Source organism: Bactrocera neohumeralis, unplaced genomic scaffold (assembly GCF_024586455.1).
Source record: "Bactrocera neohumeralis isolate Rockhampton unplaced genomic scaffold, APGP_CSIRO_Bneo_wtdbg2-racon-allhic-juicebox.fasta_v2 cluster09, whole genome shotgun sequence".
NCBI classification, from domain to species: domain Eukaryota; kingdom Metazoa; phylum Arthropoda; class Insecta; order Diptera; family Tephritidae; genus Bactrocera; species Bactrocera neohumeralis.
Window position 1 is genome coordinate 27,094,681 of NW_026089622.1, and position 24,974 is coordinate 27,119,654.

Sequence of the window (24,974 nt, forward strand, 5' to 3'; positions counted from 1 at the left end):
GACGATGTCAACAACGGATGAGTCGACGTTGCAAGTTTTCGAGAGAAAAGTTCTGCGAAAGATTTATGGTCCTTTGCGCGTTAGCCACGGCGAATACCGCATTCGATGGAACGATGAGCTGTACGAGATATACGACGACATCGACATAGTTCAGCGAATTAAAAGACAGCGGCTACGCTGGCTAGGTCATGTTGTCCGGATGGACGAAAACACTCCAGCTCTGAAAGTATTCGACGCAGTACCCGCCGGGGGAAGCAGAGGAAGAGGAAGAGCTCCGCTCCGTTGGAAGGACCAAGTGGAGAAGGACCTGGCTTCGCTTGGAATATCCAATTGGCGCCACGTAGCGAAAAGAAGAAACGACTGTCGCGCTGTTGTTAACTCGGCTATAATCGCTTAAGCGGTTTCTACGCCAATTAAGAAGAAGAAGAAGAAATGGCAATAAAATACAGACGCGTGCAACTAATTAACAACGCTGGTAGGAAATATACAAATTTATTGATATTTTGATTTTCGAGAAAAACATTTTAACTATATGCTTTAAAGATAAATTGTAAAAATATCGTTATTGTAAATAATATATATATTTTTTTTGTTATAAGAGAGCTTTTATGAAATAAAGGCATTTTACGACTTCAAAGTCAAACATAGGTCGCGCATTAACAACGCTTTCTTGATTTTTGGAAAAATGCTTTTTATTTCGGTTTTAAAGTTAATATTTGGTTGCAAACCCATTAATGTCAATCACGGCTTGACATCTGCGAGCCATCGGCTCCACTAAACTTTTGCAGATGTCCTTTTCGAATAATTTCTGGAAATTTCCAACTTTATGGGGACGAACTCTTTTCTTCAAATGTGTTCAAAGATTTTCAATTGGATTTAGGTCGGGGCTGAATGAAGGCCAGTCTAATAGAGTCACCATGTTTTCCTGAAATCATTGCTTTGTACCACGCACATTATGTTCCGAGTCGTTATCCTGCTGGTAAGTCCACGTTACGGACATATTGTCATCAGCATATGGTAACATTACGTTGTCCATGATTGATATGTATTCAAACTGGTTCATGCGCCCATCGATTTTATAAATAAGCCCAACACCTCGCCACGACATAGCACCCAAAATTATTATACAGCCCCCACCATGTTTTAAAGTTGGCCCAGTGTATTTAGGGTCCAACTCCTTGCATCGAGGATTGCGGACATTAGTTTTCCTATCTGAAGAAACCCTATTTGTCTTACTTTTATCAGAAAATAATACTATTTTCCACACTTTTACTGTCCAATGTCGGTATTTTTTTTTTTTTGCAAACTCTATGCGGCTCCTTCGATTGCGTTCAAAGAGTAATGAATTCTTCCTTGAAGCTCTTCCAAAGAGTCCCTCGCATTATCATCTTTCGACGATATCTACAGATGGTGCATTTGGATTATCTCCAAAAACCGCACCTCGAATTTGATTTGCCGTCTTGTGAGGACGAGTTAACTCCTTCTCCCGAAAAGTCGATTTCCGACCTCTTTTCTTTCTTGGAACTTGTTTTGTTGTTTTATTTTGGTTGAAATACTTAAGTGCATCAAAGCCATACGTTTGGAGATATTTAAGGTATTTGCATTATCACCGTAAGATTTCCTATCGTTGTGCATCTGTACGATCACAGCTCTAGTGTCCTCATCACAAGACTTGCGCTTACCCATTTTTTATTCACTAAAATTATTTAATTCCTTAATAATAACCTAATTTCACACCGCTTCCCCCAATAATTGGTCAGGCAGCCAAACACATATTGCTCCAAATGACAGCAGAAGGGTTTGGCAGAGGTAAGGTAATCTCTTCCTTGAACATGAGGACTTAAGTGGCGAAATGTCACTGGCTCTTCTCCCAAGGACAGCATTACCAAAAGTGTAAACTTCATTAAGAAGTTTATATTACCCTTAGCAGTAAAGCTGAATGGAATAATTCCACTCTCGAACTACTGCTTAGGGATAGAACAATCAAGTGATACACCGACGGCTCAAAACCGTCGGAAGAAATAGGTGAAGGAGGACCACATACAAAACTCTCCACACCTATGGGAAGTTTTCTGAGCATATTCCAAGCAGAGGTCTTTGCTCTCGGTGTGTAGATATAAACCTCCAACGCAACTATCGCAATGTCAAGCGGCACTTAAAGCGATCTCTGTGTACGAGATCAAATCGCTATTGGTGCAGGCGTGTAAGAATGGCTGAAAAGTCTATCAGATCGAAAGAAAGTACCCTTATCTGGGTATCCGATCACAAAGGTATAGCCTGGAACGAACTGGCTTATGAGCTAGCCCGCAGGCAACTGCTTCGTATTAGGAATTTCAAATCTTCTTAATTGGCGTAGACACCGCTTAGCCGATTATAGCCGTGTTAACAACAGCACGCCAGTCGTTTCTTCTTTTCGCTACGTGGCGCCAATTGGATATTCCAAGCGTAGCCAGGTCCTTCTCCACTTGGTAATTCCAACGGAGTGGAGGTCTTCCTCTTCCTCTGCTTCCCTAGGCGGGTACTGCGTCGAATACTTTCAGAGCTGGAGTGTTTTCGTCCATCCGTACAACATGACCGAGCCAGCGTAGCCGCTGTTTTTTAATTCGCTGAACTATGTCAATGTCGTCGTATATTTGTACAGCTCATCGTTCCATCGAATGCGATATTCGCCGAGGCCAATGCGCAAAGGACCATAAATCTTTCGCAGCACCTTTCTCTCGAAAACTCGTAACGTCGACTCATCGGTTGCTGTCATCGTCCAAGCCTCTGCACAATATAGCAGGACGGGAATTATGAGCGACTTATAGAGTTTGGCTTTTGTTCGTCGAGAGAGGACTTTACTTTTGAATTGCCTACTCAGTCCGAAGTTGCACCTGTTGGCAAGAGCAATCCTGCGTTGGATTTCCAGGCTGACATTGTTGGTAGTGTTAATACTGGTTCCTAAATAGACGAAATTATCTACAACTTCCAAGTTATGACTGTCAACAGTGACGTGAGAGCCAAGTCGCGAGTGTGACGACTGTTTGTTTGATGACAGGAGATATTTCGTCTTGCACTCGTTCACTGCCAGACCCATTTTCTGTGCTTCCTTGTCCAGCCTGGAGAAAGCAGAACTAACGGCGCGGATGTTGAGGCCGATGATATTGATATCATGATACGCCAACAGCTGTACACTCTTATAAAAGATTGTACCTGCTCGATTAAGTTCTGCAGCTCGAATAATTTTCTCCATCAGCAGATTGAAGTCGCTCGATAGGGAGTCGCCTTGTCTGAAACCTCGTTTGGTATCGAACGGCTCGGAGAGGTCCTTCCCGATCCTGACGGAGCTTTTGGTGTTGCTCAACGTCAGTTTACACAGCCATATTACTTTTGCGGGGATACCAAATTCAGACATCGCGGCATAAAGGCAGCTCCTTTTCGTGCTGTCGAAAGCAGCTTTGAAATCGACGAAGAGGTGGTGTGTGTCGATTCTCCTTTCACGGGTCTTTTCCAAGATTTGGCGCATGATGAGTACCTCGTCGGTTGTTGATTTGCCAGGTCTAAAGCCACACTGATAAGGTCCAATCAGTTTGTTGACGGTGGGTTTTAATCTTTCACACAATACGCTCGATTGAACCTTATATGCGATGTTGAGAGGCTTATCCCACGATAGTTAGCGCAGATTGTGGGGTCTCCTTTTTTATGGATTGGGCATAGCACACTTAAATTCCAATCGTTGGGCATGCTTTCGTCCGACCATATTTTACAAAGAAGCTGATGCATGCTCCCTATTACTTCTTCGCCGCGGTGTTTGAATAGCTCGGCCGGCAGTCCGTCGGCCCCTGCCGCTTTGTTGTTCTTGAGGCAGGCAATTGCTATTCGAACTTCTTCATGGTCGGGTAATGGAACGTCTGCTCCATCGTCATCGATTGGGGAATCAGGTTCTCCTTCTCCTGGTGTTGTGCGTTCACTGCCATTCAGCAGGCTGGAGAAGTGTTCCCTCCATAATTTAAGTATGCTCTGGGCATCGATGACTAGATCACCTTAGGGGGTTCTACAAGAGTATGCTCCGGTTTTGAAACCTTCTGTAAGCCGCCGCATTTTTTGTAGAATTTTCGAGCATTACCCCTGTCGGCCAGCTTATCAATCTCTTCACACTCACGCATTCTTTTTCTGTCTGCAAATGCGTCTCGCTTCCCTCTTCAACTCTCGGTATCTATCCCATCCCGCACGTGTTGTGGTCGATCGTAACGTTGCGATGTAGGCAGCCTGTTTTCTCTCCGCTGCGACACGGCACTCCTCGTCGTACCAGCTGTTCTTTTGCACTTTCCGAAAACCAATGGTTTCGGTTGCAGCTGTACGTAAGGAGTTTGAAATGCCGTCCCACAGTTCCCTTATACCGAGTTGTTGACGAGTGCTCTCAGAAAGCAGGAGTGCAAGCCGAGTAGCAAATCGTTCGGCTGTCTGTTGTGATTGCAGCTTCTCGACGTCGAACCTTCCTGTGTTTGTTGACGTGTGTTTTTTGCTGCACAGAAGCGGGACCTCGGAGCTTATGCACGTCTAGAACACGGAGTCTTCCGTCTATCACAACATGGTCGATCTAATTGGTGGCTTTTCGATCCGGAGACAGCCAGGTAGCTTGATGTATCTTCTTGCGCTGGAATCTAGTACCACAGGTAACCATATTTCGGGCCCCGGCGAAGTCAATCAGCCTCAACCCATTTAGGGGTGTTTCGGCGAGGAGTCTGAATTTACCGACCGTAATGCCAAATATACCTTCTTTGCCCACCCTGGCGTTAAAATCGCCAAGCACGATTTTGACATCGTGGCGGGGGCTGCTGTCACAGGCGCGCTCCAAGCACTCATAGAAGGCATCTTTGGTCACATCGTCCTTCTCTTCCGTCGAGGCGTGGGCGCAACTCAGCGATATGTTGAAGAACCTCGCTTTGATGAGGATTGTGTCTAGACGTTCATTCACCGAAGTGAATGATAGCACTCGGCGACGGAGTCTCTCTCCCACCAAGAATGCAACACTAAACTTTCGCTCCCTTTATATGGCCACTGTAGTAAATGTCACAATCCTTGGTCTCACGCGAGACTCCACTTTGCGGTAGAAGCAGCACGTGGACCTGACCTTGGTCAAAGCAACAAAGGCATTAATGGTGTGCAATCGGCTGGCGGGTAAGTCCTGGGGCTGTAAGCCAAGGATTGTTAGGTGGTTGTACACCATGATAGTGCGACCGATTATCACGTACGGGGCGGTAGCCTGGGCCTCAATAGCGTCGCAGACCTCGGTAGGAATTAAATTATCGAAGCTGCAGCGGCTAGCCTGTGTCTGCATGACGGGCGCAATGCGCACCTGCCCAACGGCAGCTATGGAGGCCCTGCTTGAACTCACACCGCTGCACTTGTTTATCGGCCAAGTAGCCAAGAGCACGCTTCTGCAAATAACGGCAAAAGGGTTTGGCAAAGGAAAGGTAATCTCGTCCCAGAGGATGGAAAAGATAAGTGGCAATATACCAATCGCCCTCCTCCCAAAGGACAGCACTACCAAAACGGTTATCTTCACTAAGAAGTTTAAGGTCACCCTCGGAAGCAAGGATGAGTGGAACAACTCCACCCTTGAACTGCTGCTGAGGAACAGCACTTTGAGGTGGTACACCGACGGCTGAAAAATGTCGGAGGGAATTGGTGCAGGGATCGCGGGTCCACGCACCAAGCTCTCCATACCTATGGGGGAGTTTCTGAGCATTTTCCAGGCGGAAGTCTTTGCCATAAGTCGGTGCATAGATATAAACCTCCATCGCAACTATCGCAATGAGCGGATAGCCATACTTAGCGATAGTCAAGCAGCACTAAAAGCGATCTCCTCCTACGAGATCAAGTCGCTGCTAGTGCAGGAGTGCAGAGAAAGGCTGAACAGACTTGCGGAAAGAAACCAGGTGCACCTAATTTGGGTGCCAGGTCACAAAGGAATAGCCGGTAACGAACTGGCAGACGAGCTTGCTCGCTCCGCAGCCTCCACCAAAATGGTAGGTCCTGAACCCTTTACAGGGGTGGGTCCCCATACCATAAAGGAGCTACTTCGCAAAGAAGAGGGAGTGTGCGGTTGCTAATGGGAGGGTACAACATGAGCAGGTTCAAAGTTGTAATCAACCTCCCCAGGAAAATAAGCTTAGGCTCTTGGTCGCATTTTATACTGGCCACTGCAAGTTAAATAGGCATTTATATAACATGGGCCTATCTTCTTGCACTAACTGCCGGTTCTGCGACATGGAGCCTGAAACACCGGAACACCTGCTGATCGACTGCACAGCAGTGTGCAGACGCAGGATTAAGGCCCTCGGATCCATGTTTCCGGACAGGAATTGCATCGACTCATTAGCACCCAGTAAAATATTGGAATTCATCGACGTGCTGGGGCTAAGTGAGTCCATGCGATTTAGGAGAGGGCACAATAGATCAAAGGTCGCGGTGCATTCCTCATCAATAAATCTAATCTAATCTAAATTGTTAAAAAATTTCAAGGAAAACGGTTTACAATTTAGTTAAAAAGAAGGTGAATAATAATTGCTTGGACAAGGTGAAAAGGACAGAGCGGAAACCGGTGAAGCCTCAAAGAGAATGTCGAAAATTAATAGGGATAGACATACAAAATCCCACAATAAGTCCCGTTAGGCATGCAGCAGCATCAAATCAACTCGTTGGAAAAAAGTCAGCAATGACTTTTCGTCGGAGACTAAAAGAAATTAATATAAGCACTTACGTTGTACGAAAATTGGTCGACATTTCTGAAATTAATAAAGCAAGACGCCTGTCATTTGCTCTAGAGTACATCCAAGATCCTACATAGTTTTGGTACAATGTACTGTGGACAGATGAGGCTGCATTTCAATTCCACGGATCGTTTAGTAAACCATTTATGCATTTTCCACGTGAGAAGAAAATAGATGCAGTTCAGCCGCTAAACAGATTCGGAGGAGGCATCCTATTGTTTTGGGGATGTTTGCTTTATTACGGCTTTAAAGATTTGGTACCATTTGAGGGCACTTTAAATCAGTCCAGGTATACTACAATTTTAAACGACCATGCATTTTACATTACGACAATGCTTCACGTCATAAGGGATGGCTATTTAAGAAACTTTTAAATGAAACACAGCAAGTTGTACTTCCATGGCCTTCGCAGAGCCCCGACCTAAACATTATTGAAAAAGTCAGATGGCAATTGATAAGAACCGAAAACGTAATATCAATTCAACTGAAGACGTCCGAAGAATCCTGAAAATAAATGACCTGAAATCTCGACGACAGGTAGCAGACCTCATCTTCTTATTCAAAATCCTCAATGGATTAATTGATGCCCCAGAAATCCTTGCAGACTTTGAAATCGTACCAAATGAGCTTAACCTTAGACAGATGAGGATCCTGAAAACTTGCAGATCGAACAAAAACTATGTAATCAATGGCCCAAAGGAAAGAATCTGTAGATTGGTAAACTCTTTGCACGGTGACATCAACTTCTTCAGCGGGTCTCTACAGAACCTCAGAAAGATCGTTAAAAAAGCTTTATTAAAATACTAGCATACGAACTAGGCTACGAGTTTAATTCCTAATTTTATATGTTTAAGCCTGTTGTCTTATTTAGAATTATAATTGTTATTAAATGTATAGTGCCGATTGGCGTTAAATAAATAAATAAATAAATAAATAAAATAAATAAATAAACACAATTACTGAAATATCCGAAATTTGGTCCGAATTGACAGCAGATTTTGCACACAATTCAGTGGAATCAATTCCAAGCAGATTGCAGGCAGTTATCGATGCGAAAGAAGATGAACCAATTATTAATTCACAACCTTATTACAATAAGTTAGGCTAAACATAAAAATTTAAAAATAATTGATTATACAAGAAACTAAAGTTTAGGTTTTGTGTAAATACTTTTGACGCTCTAAAAATGTGTGTAAATACTTTGGACTACCGTCAGCTCACTTAATCTGTTTTCAGTCCTATGTATTGTTACCTTTACCAAATTGACGGACCTTTAGTATCCAGCTCTTAATTGCTCAAGAAAAAAATTTCCTGCGGTAAATTTTCTTGTGCTACTATGCAGAACAGAAGAAATCTAGTACTAATTACATATTAATACATTTTTTCAATAAATTGCGAAAATGGCAACGCTGGTTTTGCGAAGAAACAAGAAATCAACAATTGTTTCTTGAAGGAAATTCAAACTAACCTACCAATCATCAACATCCCTTAAACTGCAGGAAAATTTCTTGGTTGCTATCGGATAGATCAAGGTTTACAACAACATATAAGTTTTTTTGCACAGCAACAACAACGACAAGAACAGAACCCGATTTCTGTGGAATGTGAAAAAAAAATTCGTTGTGTAAATTCTTTTGAGCATCTCTGTATATAAAGCTGTTGACAACTTATTAGAAACGCTATCTTTTTGTAAGGTGCTGATGAGTATAATAATTAAATGTTTTAAAATACCGTTGTTTACATTCCTAAAATCCTTGCATCGTGTGTTACTCTATTTACCACTGAATTTGCTCAGTTTTGTAGTTGTGCAGTTGAAGTTCTGTTAATTTTTTCCCAAATAGTAAATGCGTTACGATGTAGAAGGTGAATTGGGTCGGCTTTGGTATACCATCGCACGATTTCAGGGTTAACCCTGGTCGAGACCAACGGTCTGATACACTTAGTTGTTGTTGTTGTTGTTTTAACGGAGATTCAATCCCCGTTGGGATGGTAAATATCATTTGAGTTGTCGTCGAGGTCATCTAACGGTAGGCCCAAGAAACGTGCTGTTTCGACGGGGTCGGACCAAAGGGAGGAGGGTGTTAGATGGGTAGGGTTTGTGGGGCATGCAAAGAGGTGGTCAGTGTCATGCGGAGACTCGTTGCATGCAGGACATACATCGAGTATGTCAGGGTCTATTCTGGATAAGTAGGAGTTTAACCTGCTACAGTATCCAGAACGAAGTTGCGCAAGGGTCACACGCGTTTCTCGCGGCAGCTGGAGCTCTTCGTCTGCGATGGGTGGTGGTTTAACTCCAAGAACGCCATTCACGGGAAGGGAGTCGGTGAAGGTGTTGATGGCTCCACTGTGAATGGCGGTCAGTACCTGTCGAAAGTTAGTTGCGTCCGAAGTCCGGTCGGCGTACTGTACGACGTCGTCGACGTAATCCAGGAATGACCTCTTGATGCTCCTAGGAGGCGGTTCCGCTCCAAGCAGATGGCTGCAGGGGTGATTTCTGCGAAAGCATCCCAGCAGGAACTGCCTGGAGAGGAGTTCGTTATGCTCCTTAACCGGGAGCATGCGCGTCTCACTATGGAGGTGTTCAATCGGAGACATCAAGAGACATCCTGTAGTGGTCCGGAGTGCAGTATTTTGGCAGGTCTGAAGTTTCCTCATCTGCGTGCCACTGCATCCAGGCGACCATATGGGCGCTGCGTAATTGAGGACCGGCCGGCCGATTGCCTTGTATGTTGCCAACAACGTTTCTTTGTCTTTTCCCCATGTGCTGCCGGCTAGCGACTTGAGGATTTTGTTGCGGCTCTGTACTTTGGCGATAATCGCGGTCGAATGCGGAGAGAAGGAGCATAGACTGTCGAAAGTTACACCTAAAATCTTAGGATTATTGACAGTCGGAATTTTGACGCCGTCGACTGCAATGTTAAGCTCAAGTCTATACTCCTTCGTCCAGTTGGTAAAAATGGTCGCTGTGGATTTGGTGGGGGAGAGTGTTAGATTTCGTGCAGTGAGGAAACGAGAAAGATCGGAGAGGTAGCTGTTTACCTTCGAACACATGCCATCGATTCCATTGCCCGACGCCAATATCGTGCAGTCATCAGCGTACGAGGTTATGGAAACTCCCTCTGGTGGCTGTGGGAGTTTCGAGATGTAGAAATTAAACAGTAGTGGGGAGAGGACACCACCCTGCGGAACCCCCTGTTTAATTCTTCTCAGTTTAGATGTTTTACCTCGAAATAGTACGGATGACTGGCGACCGCTCAGGTAGTTCATGGTCCACCTCTTTAACCCTGGAGGGAGCGTAGTTGTTTCAATGTCCTGCAGTAGCGTTGTGTGATTGACCGTGTCAAAGGCTTTTGACAGGTCCAACGCTACGAGGATCGTTCTTTCGCAGGGTGGTTTCTGGTTGAGGCCACGAACTATCTGGGCGTTTATGACGCTAAGTGCTGTGGTGGTGCTATGCACTTTTCGGAATCCATGCTGGTGGCTGGCTAGGCTCAGGTGGTGAGTGAAGGTCGGGAGTAGCAAGGCCTCAAGTGTCTTCACTACTGGGGAGAGGAGAGTTATCGGGCGATAAGATTCCCCTTTGTTGGCGGGTTTCCCAGGTTTCAGTAGTGGGACCACTCTTCCGACTTTCCACACATCGGGTATTTGAAGAGTGGTCAGCGACAGATTAAGTACCTTGGTGAGATATTCTACTCCCGTCGAGCCTAGATGCTTTAGCATTAGCATGTTGATTCCATCAGGGCCAATGGATTTGGAGGATTTTGCTTTTTTGATGACACCCTGAACCTCCTCACCGGTGAAAGTAAGTGGCGCGCCGTCGTTTGGCATTTTGCGCAGCCGTCGGTTAACACATCGTTTAGCTTTGTCTACCGAAGGGTGCAGTGTGAACTGCCGGCTAAAATAGCTCGCGCACTTCTTCGGGTCCGAAGAGGCATGACCATTGAATTGAACTTCAACTCGGTCGTCATGTCTCTTCGGGTTAGACAGAGCTTTGACAGTAGCCCAAAGCTTACTCACTCCGGTGGAGAGGTTGCAGGACTTCAGGTGTTCTAACCATTTCGTCCGCTTATGTTGATTTACCATACGCCGAATCTCCAAATTGAGATCCCGTATTCGGGGATCCCCGGGATCGGCATGGCGTAAGGTGTCGCGCTCATTAGCTAAAACGGCTGCTTCGGCTGGGAAATTTGGGCGGATTTCCGCTATTCTTCCAGCCGGTATGAAGCGAGCGGTAGCTGCTGCGATCACCTTGCGGAATTGACGTTCGCCAACGCATACGTCCGTAGGAATGGGTAGAGCGTTGAAGGTGCTCTCAGTAAATTCTGTGAAGCCGACCCAATTAGCTTTGTTAAAGTTAAAGTAGGTGCGGTTGTCCACAGAAACAAAATCAGGAGGCTTCTCGATCGAAATAATTATGGGCAGATGGTCTGATGCGAGAGTTAGCATAGGTCGCCAGGTTATGCTGTTTATCAGACCACCGCTAGCAATGGTAATGTCCGGCGAGCTATTACAAGTGCCCATAACTCTGGTGGGGGCTTCGTCATTCATTGTGCAGAATGTCGAATCGTCAATCTGTTCCGCCAGCTCCATCCCCCTACGATCATTTGACAGGCAGGAATGCCAAAGATCGTGGTGCGCGTTAAAGTCGCCTAGTACCAAACGGTTTTCACCACGAAGTAGCGCACTTATATTCGGGTGATATCCTGTTGGGCAACATGTAACTGGAGGGATGTATATATTAAATATTTCGAGCTCGACATCGCCTGACCGGATAGCTATACCCTGACATTCTAGGGTAGTATCCCTGGGGTCGATGTCTACATCGATTAGACGATACTGCACGGTGTTGTGCAATATGAAAGCTAGGCCACCACCATTATCTCGCTCGCGATCTTTACGTATAACGTTGAAACCTGCACAACTCAGAAGATCTGAGCGGCTGTTTAACTTGGTTTCTTGGACCGCAGCTATCGATAGACGTTCCCGATTCATTAGTGCAACTATCTCCTCGATCTTGCTCTGGAGTCCGTTGCAGTTGAATTGAAGTAGCCGGGTTTGTCGCGGGTGTCCGTGGGTGATCCTGGGGGTGAGGGAGTGACGTGTGGGTGGAATTTGTTGCAGCTGTAGTACCCGCAGGGGCGGTTGTCGCGCTGGGGTGTTGGTTGGCGACGCCACTGTTGTGAGTTGCGGGGGCAGACTCCTGCAGCATGGGGCAACGTATGAGTCACTCCACTCACGTGTGGTGCGCAGGCCGGAACACGTCGAAAAATGACACCAGCCAGTACAAGAATTGCACTTGACGGATGTCACATTCCGGCGTATGACGGCCTGACACACGGAACAGACTGTGCGAGGGACCAAGAGCTGCTGGTTGGTTCTCGCACGAGGATTGGAGCGGGATGAAGGTTGGGGGGGGGACAAGTCAGAAGGGGAGTTATGTTGCCTGATTGAGCTCCTAGGGACCGTGGAGGTCCTTTGTTGGCCACTTGGGTTGGGTGGCGGCGCGGCGCGCGAACTGTGTGCGGATTGCACAGCCGTAGAGGCTTGTGTCGCAATATTGCGCAGGCAACATGGGGCCACGTAACGCGTGGTCCACTCCCTATGGGTCTTAAGGCCTGAGCAGGTCTTAAGATGGCTCCATCCATTGCATGTGTTACACCTGACCGAGGTGGAGTTTGGATGGAGCCGTTTTGCGCATACGCAGCAGAAAAATTCCTCCGGGCCCGGGTTGGACTCAATGCCAGCGCGAGTCAGGAGGATACGGAGCAACCCTGCTGCAAGGCATTGCTCTAATGACGACAAACACAAATTAATACTCACCGATCCAAACGGGGTTAGATCGCCGAAAAAACAGCCCTTGGTCGGATGAAATCCGAGTCAATTCCGGTGCGTAGAACCGGCTGTCGTGTATATGTATGTACAATATAGATACATTTTTGAAATTTCTTACCCCTCGATTTGGTTGAAATCAAATTGACTGACTTGTTCACGCTTGGCGTGGCAATGGCGTTAACAAAAAATGTAACACTTTGAGAAAAATTACATTTTTTCTTAACCTTTTAAAACGCTCCAGCGGTCCCACCGGGGGCGTGGCAATAGGCGAAAATGGGTTTTCACCATGTCGCCCCTTTTGTTTCAGTACAGTTGGGGGGGTATGGAGCCGGGGGGAATTAAAACATTTTGCGAGCTATTTCACCCATGGGGCTTTCAGGAAAGCCCTCAACTTCCCCTCTATCCCTACCAGGGGCGTGGCAATAGCGTTCACAAAAAATTTAACATTTTCAGAAAAATTACATTTTTCGTAACCTTTAAAACGCTCTAGCAGCTAAAGTATTTGACCTAGATAAACACACAAACCAATTTGGACATGTAACGAACATGAAAACAGATAAATCAACCGTGCGCAGTGATAGAAACATACCAAAGTTCATACATATATTTTCATACAAAATATATGGGTTCTAGCCAAGCACCATTGGTTCACTAAGGTGTAATATTATACTATCTTTTTTTCGTCCTTTTCGATACGATATCCTTGAATTTTCTGAATTCTAAAGACAATAAAATTCAAGGACGCTACCTGGAAGCGCAAGTCGTTTGCTACACTCTAAATATATTTAAATAACATTTAAAAACAAAATATGCCTGGCCAGACCCGAGGGTATCGATGAGGGTTAAAAGTGGTATGGTTGGATAGAGCTGATGATTCAGATTAAGAATATATATAATTATAGCCGCTGCAAACTTATAATTTTCGAGATATTTGTATCTAAATTAGAAAATTTCGAAAATTTTATTTTGCAATTTCTCGATTTATAGTAAGTCTTTCTTTCATATTATGCACATTTTATAAACATACACTTCACTACATTTTTTCTACATATTTATTTTATGCTAATTATTTAGATATTTGCTTAAAATAAGTATTTTCTTTTTTACATAAATTTCATTAGATGCTCAATAACATAAATGTTCCGTGTTGACAAATAATAAGTATTGCCATATCTAGACATTTATCAAACGAAATTAAATTAATAAAAAAATAGGATTATACTTCAAATATAGAAAATATTACCCCTTTTCTTGATATATCATGATTTGTGATCGGCCAGGATTATTTTTGTGAAGCGCAAAAAAAACCTGAGACACTCCGGGTCTGGATCGGCCAGGATTATTTTTTTAGAGCGCGGCCGAAGGCCGCCAACGCAGAAAGGAGTACTTCGCGAAAGTACTTCAGTCACATAAATTACGGGCACAATTCCGATTTCTTTGCCGCCGCAATTTGAAGGTACCGTTGGAAAGAGGAAGTCCTCCTGATTAAAAAATATATGGGGTTATAGGTACCGCAAACGCTTAGTTTACGAGATATTCGACCATAAAGTTCTAAAATTCGCAAAATTCGACCATTTCAAGAAGCTATTACACCGTGTTAAACCCACTTTATTTACATTTTTCTCTTTAAATTAATTAAATTACACTATAATCTTTTAAATAAATCAACATTTTACACTTTGGCTGAGATTTAGAACAGCATCCCCGGATTTCGGGAATAAAACGGGTATCACTGGAAAGGTGACTTTCTTAAGATCACGCTCCAAAAAAAATAACCATGGCAACCCTTTTCTTATTGTGCAAATGCAGAGAATTGTAACTAAAATAAAATAATTAAAATAAAGCTTTATTTACAACAAATATTAAAAAAATTAATATACTAAAACGTTATAGTGAAGTGTTAGTAAGTGAAAAGTGCATAATATAAGTGAAAAAGTTATTCACAATATACAAATTACCAATGTATCTTTAAAACTAAAAGTCAGCGGCAACTATATATAAATATTTTCCACTGATACCCATTTTATCCCCGAAATCCGGGGATGCTATTCTAAATTTTACCCTACACTTTTAGCAGGTTTTTTATTTAAAAAATCTTTATTTTAAAAATTACATTTTACACTCGTTTGAACCTCATTTTTTTTTACCAAAAATTACGAAGAAATGGAGCGCTGCCGTGTGATGACAAGGCAATTCGCTAAAATTCCTCTTTTTCGCAAAAATTCCTCTATTCATGCATATGGATATTTTCTACGAAAACTCAAATTTTGTTTCAATATGAGTGCATGATAATGGTAAAATATAACCACTTTATATCCAAAACTCATATTTTAAATAAACCTAATAATATATATATCGTCACCTAAAATACAAACCAATGTATCATAAAAAATAAATTGAAATCGCTGACAGATATAATAATCAAAATTTATCAATTATTTGAGTTTTGTATATAAAGTGGTTATATTTTACGGTTATCATGCACTCATATTGAAACAAAATTTGAGTTTTGGATATAAAGTAGTTATATTTTTTGGTTATTTTGCACTCAAACTCATATTTTAGATATATCGTCACCTAATATACAAACCAATGTATCATAAAAAATAAATGGAAATCGCTGACAGAAATAATAATCAAAATTTATCAATTTTATAACGAAAACTTAAACTTTGTTTGAATATGAGTGCATAATAACCAAAGAATATAACCACTATCACCACTTTATAACAAAAAGTCAATATATTTTTTTTATTTTTAACACAGAAAGGAGTACTACGCGAAAGTACTTCAGTCACCCCGGGTATTCGTTCGAACAGGGTTATTTTTTTAAAGCGCGGCCGAAGGCCTCTAACGAGGAAGGAGTCCTACGCGAATGTAGAAAGTATTTTTTTTGTAGTTAATATAGAAAAAAGGGTAAAGGTTCAGGAGAGCGGCTTTTCCGAAAACGTGCACCAATTTTCACGGGAAATGTCTTAAAATACTCGTTTTTAGTTCTACTTTACGAATATGTTAGGCGCGTGCTTTTAAAAACAATATTTTCTTTGTTTTAATAGAAAAACATCGTATTTCCCGAAATCAAAAATTCACTTTTGCACTTTAAACGCCTTTAGATGTTAAAAATATATGTTCTATCAATTATATACACGTAATTATTGATGTTCTTTAATTAATTAATTAGAGAAATGGTTTTTATTGTTATTTTTATAAAAATATGTAAAACTTCACAACTACTTCACTTCAACGAAAATGGCAAGGTTATGTTCGAAATTATGGCATCGCTGTTGTAAATTCGAATCTATTGATTTATGCACTGATCGTTTTCGAATTATCGATACTCTCGATATTTGAGTCTGAACGAGAATTGGTTAAAAGGAGAAATACATAATAGAAAAATTTATAATTCATTCAATTTCGAGCGCTCGAAAAAAAATAACCCTGGTCGGTCCAACACCCCGGCGTTCATAATTCTTCTGTGTCCAACTTCTTCTTCTTTCTGCAATAATAATGAATTATAAATTTTTCTATTATGTATTTCTCATTTTTACCAATTCTCGTTCAGACTCGAATATTGAGAATATCGATATTTTAATTTATTTTTATTTTTCCAACTATTATTATTTTTCTATTATGTTTCTCTCATTTTTATCAATTCTTGTTTAGTCTCTAATATCGAGAGTATCGATATTTCGAAACCGATCGCTGCTTGTATCACTAGTATCCAATTGAATTTCGAACAGTGATGCCATTTATAGCGTAAATATCGTGCAAAATCATAATTTTTCTTTTTGTTTTTACTACAAAAAAACATAAAAATAGATAACGCGCCGTATATATTCGTAAATTGGAATTAAAAACGCGAATTTTAAGACATTTCCCGTGAAAATTGGTGCACGTTTTCGGAAAAGCCGCTCTCCTGAACCTTTACCGAAAAAAGAATCACGCGATAAAACAAACAAAGAAAAATTGTTAAAAATCCTACATATTTACTGTTTAAGATGTGCCAAGGCTCGTTTTCCTCATAATTGTAAACAATCTAACCTTTTCAACGATGAGTGTGCTAAGTGATTTTTAAAATAAATAAATTTAGGTAAAATATAGCAAAAGAAAAGTAAAATGTAAGCTTATTTCAAAGCTTAGAGTGTGTATTTAAATATACAAAGTAAAAAATGTGAAAAATTTTGTGAAACATAGAGAAATTACATGTTTTCTTAGTGCAAATTTTTGAACTTTTAATCGTGAATATTTTAAAAAGTATTAGTAATTTTTACATTATTTTTGGATATTCCTCCTCTGGAGAAGCTCCCATATCCGTACATACCCCATTTATACGGAAATTCGGTTTTTTTACCCCTCCGCCAAACTAATCGGAATCGTGCCAAGTTTTTGATTAAATATGCTTTACTTTTCGTAAAACATAACTTAATTTGAATATTAGTTTTTTTAAAGATCAGCTAATATGCACTATTTTTTTGCTATATGTGAACACTTTTTGAACTCACTGTATATACATATATATATATATATATATATATTTTAGATTTGGAGGACCTCCACTATAATTACAGACACATTTTAACCACGAAATCTTAGGACGGTATTCTAATTCTAAATTCCAGCATATACGCAAAATACAACTTACCGAAATTGTAATGGGATTGATTACATTTTAGCTTCAAATTTTCTGAATAAAAGGATTCTTTTTTGGCAATCGTTTTTTCAAGACGAGTTTTCTGAGATTTTCTTAAAAGAAATTCACGCCTCAACCGCGATTGCCTTCGAAACATTTTTCAATTCGGTACACGCGCTAACTAAATACTATTGTACATGTGATGAACGATATCTATCGATGTACGAATATCGATGTTTATTTCAACTAAGAGATTCTAAATTTCGATGTTATACCATATTCAGACCGCCACTTAAGGTGCCCATACACGACCACACAAGTACGTTCGATCGGTATGAATTCGTTTGCCCATACACGACACACAAATCCATTTTGCGTTCGTTCTTCACAGAGTTAACATGTGCGACAGGGAAGCGGAACATTTCTTCGAATTTATTTCTAATGTAACACTTTTATCTATTTCTTTGTATTTCGCTAAAAAGTTATTCCAACTTTTATTTTTCTCAATTTTATTTTCATATATATCACTTTTCATTTGCCAAATTGCCAATTCATTTTTTATAAGATCAATAAATTCTGATACGAAGTCTTTATTAAGGGGGGAGCCTGCTTTAGAAGCTTCAAACAATCGATTTTGCTTAAATTTTCTTAAAAATTATTTAAGAATATGTATGTCCCAAAGTTATAGATGGGAATTCGAAATATTATCTAAGCTAGAAGGGAAGTGACCGAGCATCTTGCAGATATATATATGAGCGCTCGGGCAAAAAGCGAAAACTTTGAAGCGTGATTTCTCGGTTTCTCATTTTTACGATAATTCTTAATTGGCGGGCAGGATAGAAGAAAACTAAACGTCGTATGGAATTAGGGCAAAGTTTATTATCATTGGCATTAAATCTTCTATATAGGTCAAAAGCCACTATTTATTAAATTTAAAAAAAAAATTAAAATTTTACACTTTTTTTTGGAATTTTCTGAGTTTAACTAGAAGATTAATTCATAAAAAAAAATTCTCTTTGAATTTTTTGTTTCCAATAGAAATTGCGACCTGCATCCTGCCCGCCGTCCGAAAAATGCACATGCGAGATGCATCGGGCAATTGCTTACCAAAGGCAAAATATCAAAGATTTCGTATCCAAAAAATTTGTGAAAGATGTTCAAATATATAACTATAAAGCCTAGAAATTTGGCTTGAATCAATTATTTTTTTTCCCTCCCAAAAAAATCGATTTTTTGAGGCCTCGAAAGCAGGCTCTCCCCTTAACACTTGCTATTGTCCGCGATCTTCACTGTTCGGCGACACAACAGAAATGATATTTTGTGCACAGACAACGCCATACACGATACACATGTTCGCGCACCGATCGTAAAAAATCAAACATTTTCGCGAACATGGATCGGTACGCGAACAAGCCCATACACGATAAACCGCAAGCGCACACATACCGATCGAACGCACTTGTCTGCTCGTGTATGGGCACTTTTATTCACACGATCTCGGCTGTTGAGTGGGTTATCCCACTAATCTTATAAATTTTTCAAGATTTCGACATACAAAAATGACAGTTCAAAATCAGTTCATCGGAGTGATTTGAAACTGATCCACGCTAAATCTCTCTGTGAGACCAAGAACAAAAACAAATACACTGTTCAACAATTTCGTGACGTAACAGTTTTGCGTTGAGAAGAACAAGCATAGAAATGCATACAAATTGTAAACAGAAAAGTAAACACTTTTTGAATTTCCCAAAATAATATTAATTCATTCGTCTTTGCAAGAAAAATTTCAGTGGAATGTTTAGAATATTGTTGCGAGAAAATATCTATATAATTAGTTTTAGGCACATCCACAATGAATAGAGTAGCATGTGTGGAAACTGTTCAAATGAAGAAAACCAGTGTAAGTGTACTGTTGTATTTATTTAAATTTCTAAGCATAAATATATTAATTTTTTAAAATGAAATGTGCAGTGGCTTGTTGTAATAATTATTATGCAATTAAAGGATCGAAAACGAGTTTTTTCAGTTTTCCGGCCGATTTAAAAGTTGCCAAAAAATGGGTGTTATTTTGCAAAAGAAATGATATATTTAATACTAAATTAACAATTTCACAATTCTTGTGTCATAATTTCATACATCTGATACATCTGAACTTATTATATATGTATATATTTATATACAACACAAGAAACGTCTTCTCCATTGGAATCACAACTTAATAGACAATTTTATTATCAATAGGCCGATATATTTCTTTAGAAATGATTCAAATCTTTTCACTCAACAATATTCAATCGCTTCACTAAAACTTTTCATTAAAATCGAAAGAATTAATAATATTTTGCGAATTTACAAAAGTGTTTACTTTTCTGTTTACAATTTGCAAGCCATTTGACAGTTTTTCACTCTTGTTCTTCTCAACACGGAACTATGACGTTTCGTAATGGCGGTCGTCGTAATCTTGTATTCTATCATTCTTGATACTCTGATTTTGCGCCATCTACTTGGCAGCATTGGAAATCTATTACATTATCACAGCTGATTTAGACACTACAAAGAGGAAAAAATGTAAACAAACAATTTTTCATTAAAGCAATAAATCTAATTTCTGCTGAAAATCGACTTCGCAAATGAAAAAATACGTCCATTGATTCCATTATATGGAATATATTTAAAAGAATACGGCTTTTATTATAGAATACTATATAACAATGTTTTCTTTTGATAAATATTGAGCGATGTAAATTCTAGAATGGCAAAAACAGCTGTTTTTAATCTCTTCAACGGCAGTAAGAACACTGTTGGGTTTTGAAATGCTTAAATGTAATCTAATCTTTTAAATTTTGGGTCTGAACATGGTATTAACTTGCTAAACACATAGAGAGCGACATTTTGTAAATTTATAAAATCCATACGTTCTTAAAGGCCATACACGACACACATCTGCGCTCGATTTGTAGGAAATCGTTTCGCCATACACGACATTCATATCCATTTTGCTTTCGTTCTTCAAACTGAGAATATGAGCGACAAGCAAGCGGAAAATTGTTTGTCCGCGATCTATCCTATTCGGCGACACGAGAATAATGAGATTTTGTGTTCACACAGCGTCATACACGATATAATTGTGTGCACACCGATCGTAAAAAATCAAACATTTTCGCGAACATGGATTGGGCACAATTCCAATTTCTATGGCGCCGCGATTTGAAGGCTCCGTTGGAAATAGGAAGTCCTCCTGATTAAAAATATAGGGTCTCATGTACCGCAAGCGCTTAGTTTACGAGATATTCGACCTTAGATTTAAAAAATTCGCAAAATTCGAACTATTCAAGAAGCTATTTCAACACATTAAGCACACTATATTCACATTTTGCAATTCAAATTAATTCAATTACACTATAAACTTTTAAATACACCCACATTTTACACTTCTAGCAGGTTTTTTTTACCTAAAAATCTTTATTTTAAAAATTAAATTTTACACTCGTTTGAACCTCATTTGTTTACCAAAAATTAAGACGAAATGGAGCGCTGCCATGTGATGATTAGGCAATTCGCTGAAATTCCTCTTTTTCGCAAAAATTCCTCTATTCATGCATATTGATATTTTCTTTTTTAAATTTATTAAGCAATTAAGTAATAGTATATACATGTATTAGTACTTTTATATATATGTACCTATAAGTAATATTACATAATAATATTACGTAATAATAAATTGTAAAGTATACAAGTACAGTACCAATACTAAAATTTTGTTTCAATATGGGTGCATGATAACCAAAAAATATAACTATTTTATATCCAAAACTCATATTTAAATATAATAATATATATATCGTCACCTAAAATACAAAACAATGTATCATCAAAAATAAATGGAAATCGCTGACAAATATAATAACTAAAACTTGTCCATTTTATGACGAAAACTCAAATTTTGTTTCAATATCAGTGCTTGATAACCAAAAAATATAACCACTTTATAATGAAAACTCAATATATTATTTTATTTTTTAACGCAGAAAGGAGTTCTACGCGAAAGTACTTCAGTCACCCCGGGTATTCGCTCGGCCAGGATTATTTTTTTAAAGCGCGGCCGAAGGCCGCCAACGCCGAAAGGAGTACTACGCGAAAATTCTTCAGTCAACTCGGGTATTCGCTCGGCCAACGCAGAAAGGATATAATATATATAAACAATCAATAATATTGTGAGATGATTTTATTATAGTATAAAATTATAATAAGTATATAAAAATGTTATATTACAATCATAATAGGGTGTCAAGGAAGTCTTGCGGTATTTTCGCTGGTTGGCGCTGAAAGCGCGTAGTTCTAGTTTTATTCGTCGCATTGGGTCATGCTATACCTTTTTGCAAAGCTCATTTCACGCGCTAACACGAGATTGATTGATTGTCGTTTCTTTTAAGTCGTTCGTGAGCTATAGCGTCGCAAACACGGAGCAAAATAAAGAGATAATACGGCATATTTTACAGTACTACTACGATAAAGGCAAAAATGCATCTCAAGCCGATACAGTTTTCATTTCCACCGCACAACGATGGTTTCAACGTTTTCGTTCTGGTGTAGATGTGGTCGAAGATGCGCCACGCTCCGGAAGGCCTGTCGTCGAAAATTGCGATAAAACGCTGAATTGGTCGAAAGAGACCGGCATAGTAGCAGACGTAGCATCGGTCAAGAGCTGGGCATGAGTCATCAAAAATTCATTTCAATTTCAATAAAAAAAAAGTTCAAAAAAAATACCGCAAGACAACCCATTATATACTATACACATAATAGTATAATATTATCACACGATTTTACTTATCTGTATTTATTAAATATAATGGGGTTTCCTCGTAAATATAAACACTCTAAACCTCTCAGCCATAAATTTAATAAGTGATTTTTAAATTACTAAATTTAGCTGAAAAATTGAAAAAAATGTGACATATGAGCTTATTTCAATGCTTATATTTAAATATACAAAGTAAAACACGTGAAAAAATTTAGTGAAACATAGCGAAATAACGTGTGTTCTTAGTGGAAATTTTTGAATTTTAAAACGTGAATATTTAAAAAAAAATATTAGTTATTTTTATATTCTTTTTGGATATTCCTCCTCTGGAGAAGCTCCCCTATACGTACATACGTACATACCCCATTTATACGGAAATTCGGGTTTTTACCCCTCCGCCAAAGTAATCGGGATCGTGCCATGGATTGGTATGCGCACAAGCCCATACACGAGTAAATCCCGGTCTAACTCATACCGATCGAACGCACATGTGTGTCGTGTATGGCCACTTTAAGGACACAGTCATTTAGACATCTGCACGACTACACTAACATAAAAATATTTATAAATTTGCCTCACGTTATTTTACAATCAGGAGCATAAAATTTCTCTGGGCTGGGATTTAGAATAACATCCCCGGATTTCGGGAATAAAATGGGTATCACTGGAAAGGTGACGTTCTTAAGATCACGCTCCAAAAAAAATAACCATGGCAACCCTTTTCTAATTGTGCAAATGCAGAGAATTGTAATTAAAATAAAATAATTAAAATGAAGCTTTATTTACAGCAAATATTAAAAAAATTAATAGTATACAAAAACGTTATAGTGAAGTGTTAGTAAGTGAAAAGTGCATAATATAAGTGAAAAAGTTATTCACAATATACAAATTACCAATGTAAAAGTTGTAAATTTTTCAACTTTAAATGCAAATATCTTTAAAACTATAAGTCAGCGGCAACTATATATATATATATTTTCGTGATCTGGAGATCGTCACCTTTCCACTGACACCCATTTTATCCCCGAAATCCGGGGATGCTATTCTAAATTTTACCCTGTCTCTGTTCTGTCTTTTGTAATAACAAATAATAATTTAAAACAAAAACAATTACTTATTTACTTATTTTTTGCATAAAAAATTACACTTTGAAAAAAATATTAAAATTTTACTGAAGAGAGAGGTATCAGCAGGAATAAAGGGATGTTAAACTTATTCCAGTGTGAGAGCGCCTCAAAATTAGCGTTTTTTATAACATTTTCCATTATTGCCAGATTGAACAAAATAACAATTTTTGGGTATTTATCAACCCAATACCCAACATTTAGTACGAATAAAAATTACTAAATAGTGGTTATTTATTATACGAAGAAACTAATTAAATCTTTTTAAAGAATATTATAATAATTGTTTTTTGTCCTTTCAGTACCCAATAATAGGATTTAAGCTTGTTAGCTCTCAATCATTAAACGCTTTTAATCATTTTCCATTGAAAATAAAAGTATGATGCTTCAAATTACAAAACGTTTCATCAAATATCTTTAAATTTCACAAATTTATTTAATTTTCATTGTTTAACATTTTTTATAAGTGGTCTTGAACGATGCAACAAATCCCTCCGTTTACACATTTTTTTGGTAAGATTTCAATCTGGCCATCGCTCGTTTCCAATTGATAAACGTCAAAACCTACTGAACTCGATTAGCTGTCAAATCTCAGTAGGTTTTGACGTTTAGCAATTGCTCTCTCACTTCCAGTGAGAGAGGAGTTAAACATCTCTTTATCTCTGGTATTAGTATGGCGAATGCGAAATTGTGTACATACAAAATGGACAGCTATGTTGTTTTGTGTACATGACGGCCATTGTGGTGTCGCTCTCTATGTGTTCAGCACAAGACATTAGGGGTATTCTCTTGCTCTTGCAAAACCCTTGCACGGTGCACGAATTGTAGATATTTCCTCTTGGTGCACCGGCGCAACAAAAAACACATGCAGAAAATTATTTGCAATGGCTGTGAAATATGTCAGACCAAAACCCATGTTTATTCTCGTGCACGTGACACGTAAAAAAATAAATGCAACCCTGTGCTAGCTGTCGTTGTACTACAATACATATATTGACGTTAAATTGTTGAGGTAGGTAAATTTTAAATATATTTTATAATTTCTATTTAAATTATTAAGATTTGTTACAGTTTTTTTTGTTAAGAATGAATGCAGAAGGTGCGCCAATTCACAATAGTCATTTACAATAATTTGACCGAATCAGCCGTTCCTACATCACTAGATTCTGCAATGGGTGCTCTCGTGCCCTTGTATATTTCGGTATAGGATTTTTGTAATCTGCCATCTTGCAAGAGCAAGAGAATCCCCCTATTATGTAAGTTATTTTTTTAACAAGTGTTAAACACGCTTCAAGAATTTCTTAAATTTTGCATGCAAAAAGATACAGTCCTGGGCGGTAAACTTTCGTTTGACATATACCAATTCGCCGTTACAAAAGAAAATTAGTTGGAATTATAAGAATGTAATTTTACAAATATTTTAATTAATTAAAATAAGCGAATTTTAAGATAAAAAACAAGATAAGCTTAGGAAATCAGCACCTTATATGTTTTCTGTCAGTCAAATGTAAACAAATACATTCTGAAGAAACTCACCACCAAGAAATCTAAAAACAGGGCTTCATTTTGTTAATAAGAACTCACTACATAAAGAATATCTGAATATCGGTAAATATTCTTTTTATAGGCGGAACATTTCACACTATGGCCTTTTAATGACCTATTAGGAAATATATATCATTAATAAATAATTCCCTTTTATATTAAGCAACAATATTTATAGTTTTTTTTATTTAATCTAGTATTTACTACCTCAATATATACAGCACTGCGTTGCTACCACTGAAAATCCAAAATGGCCGCTATTCACCCCTCAGAAAGATACCACGAAA

The 24,974-nt window shown here is 39.0% G+C and overlaps 1 protein-coding gene and 1 long non-coding RNA gene across 2 annotated transcripts in view; both read right to left on the reverse strand.

Moving 5' to 3' along the window:
• Positions 1-17,418, reverse strand: part of LOC126764140 (brix domain-containing protein ZK795.3) — a 49,122-nt gene extending 31,704 nt beyond the window's left edge. Inside the window, exon 1 of the mRNA XM_050481941.1 lies at positions 17,230-17,418. Coding sequence (XP_050337898.1) covers positions 17,230-17,374 — 145 coding nt within the window. The 5' untranslated portion in view covers positions 17,375-17,418. The remainder of the gene's footprint in view (positions 1-17,229) is intronic.
• LOC126764367 (uncharacterized) lies at positions 15,835-16,450 on the reverse strand. Its single transcript, XR_007667979.1, has 2 exons — positions 16,136-16,450; positions 15,835-16,083 (listed from the first exon to the last, which is right to left on the reverse strand). It is a non-coding gene; the product is annotated as an uncharacterized LOC126764367 (long non-coding RNA).
• Positions 17,419-24,974: the final 7,556 nt, after the last annotated feature.